At 40.7% G+C, this 7,012-nt stretch overlaps 1 protein-coding gene across 1 annotated transcript; it reads right to left on the bottom strand.

Annotated features, from left to right (window-relative positions):
• Positions 1-4,210: 4,210 nt before the first annotated feature.
• On the bottom strand, positions 4,211-5,813 carry LOC109376122 (interferon-induced protein with tetratricopeptide repeats 1-like; the record flags this gene model as incomplete). The annotated part of the gene is made up of 1 exon (XM_019631879.1): positions 4,211-5,813. A coding segment is annotated over one exon (1,426 nt), but the record flags the coding sequence as incomplete, so codon positions are not given.
• Positions 5,814-7,012: the final 1,199 nt, after the last annotated feature.

The raw sequence follows: 7,012 nt of genomic DNA, 5'->3' as shown, positions 1-7,012 counted from the left end.
CAGTACAATATCAAAATCAGGAGACTGAAATTGGTATACTATGTATATAGCTCTAGTCTTTCTATCATGTGAGTAAATCCACGGCACCACCACCTTGATGAAGATACAGAACTACGTCACCATCACAAATATCTCCTTCAAATATCCCTTTATAGTCAAGTGTCTCCTCCTTCCCTCACCAAACATCCCTAGCTTCTGATAACCACTAATTTGTTCTTTATCTCTATAATTTTGTCATTTCAAGAATGTCACATAAATGGAACCATACAGTATGTGACCTTTTGATATTGGCTTTTTTTCACTCATCATTGCCTTTTCAGTTATTTCCGGTTTGAGCCCATTACAAATAAAGATACTATGAATAGTTGTGTACAGGATTTTGCCTGTACAAACAAACGAACAACCAAAGTAAATTTTCCTTCCTCAGCATTAAATGATCAGGAGTGCAATTGCTAGGTTGTATGGTAAGTGTGTGCTTACATTTTTAAGAAACTGCCACTGTTTTTCAGAGTGGTATATCATCTTACATTTCTACTAGCAATGGATGAACGATCCAGGTTTCTGCGTCCTTACTAGTGTTTGGTATTTTCACCTTTTATTTCTTTTTTTAAAATCTCAGCTCTTCTAATAGGAGTGTAGTGATCTCACACTGTGGTCTTATTTTGTATTTCCCTAATGGCTAGTGGTGTTGAACATCTTTTCTCATGTCTATTTGCCATTTGCATATCTTCTTTGGTGAAATATCTCTTCATATCGTTTGCCTGTTTCCTAGCTGGATTGTTTGTTTTTATTGTTTGGTTTGGAGAATTCTGTATAGATTCTAGATATGTTTTCTTTGTGAGGTGTGTGGTTTTCAAATATTTCCTGTCAGTGGGTAGCTTGTCTTTTTATTCTTTAATAAGGTCTTTAAAAAATTGTATTAAAGGACATACAGCTAACATGCAATATTATCTTAGTTTCAGGTGTACACCATAGTTATTCAACATTTATATACCTAAAGAAGTGATCACCACGATAAGTACTGACACTGTACCATGTTATCATGTTCCCAATACTTATATTACATCCCATGACTTATTTGTTTTATACCTGGAAATTTGAACCTCTTATTCCCCTTCACCTTTCCCTCCCCACTATTTTTCAATTACACTGACATTTAATATTATTTTGTATTCCAGGTGTACAGCGTAGTAGCTAGACATTTGTATAACTTAAGAAGTGATCTCCCTGACTAGTCTAGTACCCACCTGGCACTATACATAGTAATTACCATATCATTGACTATATTCCCTATGCTTTACTTTCCATTACCATGACTATTTTGTAACTACCAATTTGTACTTCTTTTTTCTTTTTTTTTTAATTGGGGAATTGGAGGAGAGGAACAGGGTTGGGGAATTGGGGAAGGGGACCAGCCAAGTTGTTGCCATTCAGTCGTAGTTGTGGAGGGCACCAGTCGCCATCTGGATGCCCCTTGGCAGCTCGTGGCCTCTAAGCTCAAGGTGCTGTGTTACAGTCTTAGTGTAGGTGCATGTAGCCACCATTCCATGTGGGAGTCGAACCAGCAGCCTTGATGTTAAGAGTGCGCTCTATCCACTGAGCCATCCGGGTGGCAGCTCAGCTCAGGGTGCTGAGTTGCGGGCGTGCGTAGCTCACCAATGAACAGGCAACCTTGTTGTTAGGAGCATGTGCTCTCACCAGCTGAGCCATCCTGCTACCTGTTGGAAGCCCAGCGGCAGCTCAGCTCGGGCGCTGCATCACTGGCCCATGTGGGAATTGAACCGGCGGCCTTGTTGCTCAGCGTTCATGCTCTTGAGCTAACTCTTAACCAACTGAGCCACTTGGCTTGCCCCCAATTTGTACTTCTTAATGCCTTCAACTTTTCACCCTGCCACTAAACCTCCCCCTGCTCCCCTGCCCAGCTATCACCCCAATAAATCTAGGACCCATCTGTCACCATACATATTATTGACTATATTGCTTATGCCATACCCTATATCCTCATGACTACTGTGTAATGACCAATTTGTACGACTTAATCCCTTTCTCACTCACCCCAAACCCCCTCCTATCTGACAACCTTGAAAATGTCCTCTGAATCTATGAATTTGTTTCTGTTTTGTTTATTCATTTATTTTGTTCTTTAGATTCCACATATAAGTGAAATCACATGTCATCTGTCTTACTCTGTCTGACATACTCCACTCAGCACAATACCCTCCACGCCCATCCATGCTGCTTCAGATGGCAAGAACCCAGTCCCTTCCCTGGCTGAACAATACTCTATTGTGTATATGTACCACCTACTCTTTACCCATTCATCCATCAGAGGACACTCAGGCAGCCTCCACATCTAGGCCTTTGTAAGCAATGCTGCAACAAACATATGGATGCATACATCCCCGCCAAGTAGCATTTTGGGTGTCTTTGGATAAATACCCAAAAGTGGGATTACTGGGTCCTTCTTTGTCTCTTCTTATAGACTTTGTTTTAAAGCCTGTTTAGTCTAGCAAAAATATTGCTATTCCAGCTATTTTTTAATTTTCATTTTCATGAAATATCTTTTTCCCATCCCTTTACTTTTANTATATATATATATATAGTTGCACATGCCTTTTAATAAAATGTCATAATGAAAGATGATTGCCACAGATGGTCTCTCAGATCATTTAGCATCGGTTTAATATTTTTTGATCTAACTAGATCAGTACTAGCAAATGACTGAATAGTGCTTCAGACAAACTGGCACAAAACAAGAGAAACTGCTTGGAACAACTGACAACGTATTAAATTTCAACCATCTTCGTGGAGAAAGCTGACCTTTAATGGACCGAGTTCTTGTTTCAGTGTCTGTCTCACTAGATTGTAAACTACATGAGGTTTCGGGAAAATGTCTGCTTTGTTCACTGAAGGGAAGTAGAATATGCCACCCCCAAGTATGCCACATTGGCATTAAGAATTATTTTGAGCAGAAGGCAATTGAAAAACAGATATAAGAAGACTGTCTGCCATCCCCCATCTGCCAAAAAGCAGCACATGACTATGTGAAGGTGACCCTTCCGTCTCCTCTCTACCAGGAAAGACAGAGTTAATCACCTGAGAAAACTCCAGGCACTTATCAGTCCAGAATCACCACCAAAGGAATCTACAATCCATCACAAACCTTACTAACAAGCGGTTATTTTCCATTAGTTTTTCCCATATATCTACCTTCGTACAATTTGCCACCCTAGAAACTCAAAGTTCTTTTCCTTGTCTTATCACCTCTCTAAACATTTATTGTTCATTTGTTAGGATGCTACAAAAGCCTAAGTTCTAACCACCTCTTTGAGTTACTCATCACTGGGTACTCTCATGTGTATGTGAGATGCACATGTGATTGAATTTTACTTTTCTGTTGTTAATCTGATTATTGTCACTCTAATTCATGCCCCCCTCACCCAACCCCCAGCCAACGAACACAAGTAGGGTAGAGGAAAAAAAAATTTTCTTTCCCTACAACACCATAGTATTTTTGGTATCTAACCCTGAAAACTATTTGTTGATCAAATAATGAATCAGTTTACTTTATACAGTTGCAGTGTTTTATTTGCTATAAATTTATTTAGCAAACTTATTTCTACGATATAACATTCACAGAGAAATGGATTCTGTCTCTTCCTCTTTCACACACAGAAACATTTATTGTGTCACTATTTTCTGCATACAACTAATATATTACCAGGTTTGAATAATTGTTCAAAAATTACATTATTACAGAAAATTACATAATATGTTTCTTTTTTTTAATTAAGGAATTGGGGGAGAGGAACAGTGTTGGAGAATTGGGGTGGGGGATCAGCCAAGTTGTTGTTCTTCAGTCTTAGTTGTGGAGGGCGCCAGTCACCATCCTGCTGCCCAACGGCAGCTCCTGGCCGAGGAGCTCAAGGTGCTGTGTTCAGTCTTAGTTGTGGGTGGGCGTAGCCACCATCTCATGTGGGAGTGGAGCCAGCAGCCTTGTTAAGAGGGCACGTTCTATCCACTGAGCCATCCGGGCAGCAACCCAGCTCAAGGTACCAAATTCAGTCTTGGTTGTGGGCGGACATAGTCCACCATCAAACAGTCAGTCTTGTTAGGAGCACGGGCTCTCACCAGCTGAACCATCCTGCCAACTATTGGAAGCCCAGTGGCAGCTCAGCTCGGGCGCTGCATCACTGGCCCATGTGGAAATCGAACTGGCGTCCCTGTTGCTCAGAGATCATGCTCTTAAGCTAACTCTTACCCAACTGAGCCACTCGGCCGGCCTTCTAATATGTTTATGAAAGCAGCAAGCAGAAAAGATGATTAGTACATTTTAAGCTAAAATCAAATGATATGTGAAAGTGGTCCATATTTCAGCACCTAGCACTCATATACCAATAGAGTTCTCAGGGCCAACAGCCAGCCTTAGGGCTCGCTCATAATACTCCAGGGCTTGATTCATTTCTCCTTTCAGTTTGTACATGAACCCAAGGATGCTCAAGCTTTCTATGTCTGATGCATTTCTCCGAAGTTTCTTTAAAGACAGTTTCTGCAAAGAACTGATACTTTTTTCCCTTATAAATGAAGGCTTTCCTATTTTTATTGATTTTAAATAATAGATAATTGCATCGGCTTCAGATTTCTTTTGAAATTTCTGAAATTGGCCATAGTGAAAATATATCTCTTGCAGATTTTCTTCTTCAAGTGATTTTATGCAGAACGCTTTTTGATAAGCATCTTCAGCTTTTCTCAAGTCGCCTGCTTCTATGTACATATCTGCCAGGTCTTTAAAAGCAAGTCCAAATGTGGGCTTTAGTTCCACAGCAGATTCAAAATGACGTATAGCTAATCTTGCTATTCTGTCAATGGTTTCTCTATCCTGTCTTGTAGGCTGCCAGTTTGAAGCTTTCTTTATTTGAAAAACTTGTGCTCTATAGCAAAGCCCTATCTGGTGGTACAGGGAAGAAGAGGAGGGTGTTGCCCGCAAAGCTATTTTTAAGAGCTGAAGAGCTTTATCCACAGAGCCTTTTCTTCGGTAAAACTTGGCTGCATAGCGAAAGACGTAGGTCTGCGAGGACATGCTGCTCAGTGCTTCTTCAATGTACTTTTCTCCCTCAGTTTCTTGTCCCACACCCTGAAGCTTCACAGCAAGGAGAGCTTTAATATATGCATTTTCTGGATTTAGACTGATGGCCTTTTTTAGGGGCTGCAGACAAAATGCCTCATTGACCCGTGTTGTTCTGTTAAAGTAATCCAGACGGTAGGTGGAGATTGCATACCCAGCACTGTATTCAGGGTTCTCAGGGTCCACTTCCAGAGCCTTTTCAAAGCAGGCCTTGGCCCGCTCATAATGCTTTCCTCCACATTTCAGCAAGGCCCATCCTTCCTCACAGTCCATCTCAGGACACTCCATTCTATAGCAGTAAGGGCTGGCAAACTTCTTGCAAGTGTTCTCCACCTTGTCCAGGTAAGTCTTGGCTTCTGCCAATTGGCCCATGTGGTAATACAGCCAGGCATAGTTGCCCCAGGTAACCAGAATTCTCAGCTCGGATTGATTGTCGTGTTCTTGCTGGATTAAGTCTTCGGCTTCTTTCAAGCTCTGCAGGGCTTCCTTATTCTGGCCTTTCAGGTGTTTCACATAGGCCAGAAGGTTGTATATTGCCCCTTTGTATTTGGTGTCAAGGAACTCAATCTCATCGAAGACCCTGTTTTCTAAATCAGGCACTTCAGTGTCTTCAATTAGCAACTTCCATGTAAAGTGGCATCTCAACTGATCCAGCCTATCTTTGATCTTATCTTCATCAGCATTCTTACTGTGAAAACAAAATCAGATTTTCTTTGTTAGATGTGGAACAGCCAATGGAAAGAGGCCAGATAAAACACCTTATAGCCTGGAAAAGGGCATACCTGCTTTGATTTCCTTAGAGTCCCTCTATAGTTGAGCTTTGAACAACACCGGTTTGAACTGGGTGTGTCCACTTATATGCGGATTGTTTTCAATAAATACAGTTGGCCCTTCCTATCAGGTTTTGCCTCCAGGAATTCAATCAACTGTGGATGAAACATAGTATGTTCATATTCCCAACAGCGGATGGAAAATACCACTCTTTCGATCTGTGGTTGGTTGAATTCACAGATACAAAGAGCCAATTGTACAGTTTAAAGTTATAGCAGGTTTTCGATTGTGCAGGAATGGGGGCTGAGGGGTGGGGTTGGCGTCCCTACCCTCCATGTTTTTCAAAGGTCAGCTGTATTTCTAAGATCTGCATGGAGTTTGAATGCAATTTGCTTGGCTCCCTATGCTGGCTCCAGCACCTTCTATCCAAGTAACCACTTTGTGCTTCAGAGTTGCACATGTACAATAGGGATAATAATAGTACTTATCACACTGGGGTTGGTGAGGATTAGTAAGCCACAGGTAAAGTGCTTAGAACATACAACGTGCTATATAGGAGTTTCCTATTTTTCATTTAATGTAATTTGGACAGAGCCCATTTAGAAATGCAGAACATCAGGACCTTACTCTGTAGGTTATGCAACAAAATAAGACCACCTAAAATAAGAGATAATTTTGACCAATTATTTTTTTCCACTTAATATTTGGAAATATTTATAGATTCACAGAAAGTTGTAAAGGTAGGTACATAGTTTCAGTGCACACTTCACCCAGTTTCTCCCAATGATTATATCTTACACAACTACAGTACAATATCAAAATCAGGAGACTGAAATTGGTATACTATGTATATAGCTCTAGTCTTTCTATCATGTGAGTAAATCCACGGCACCACCACCTTGATGAAGATACAGAACTACGTCACCATCACAAATATCTCCTTCAAATATCCCTTTATAGTCAAGTGTCTCCTCCTTCCCTCACCAAACATCCCTAGCTTCTGATAACCACTAATTTGTTCTTTATCTCTATAATTTTGTCATTTCAAGAATGTCACATAAATGGAACCATACAGTATGTGACCTTTTGATATTGGCTTTTTTTCACTCATCATTG

The sequence above is a fragment of the Hipposideros armiger genome, unplaced genomic scaffold (assembly GCF_001890085.2).
Source record: "Hipposideros armiger isolate ML-2016 unplaced genomic scaffold, ASM189008v1 scaffold_1051, whole genome shotgun sequence".
In the NCBI taxonomy this organism is placed as follows: domain Eukaryota; kingdom Metazoa; phylum Chordata; class Mammalia; order Chiroptera; family Hipposideridae; genus Hipposideros; species Hipposideros armiger.
Note: the sequence above shows the minus strand (reverse complement) of the source record. Positions and strands in the feature narration are given on the sequence as shown.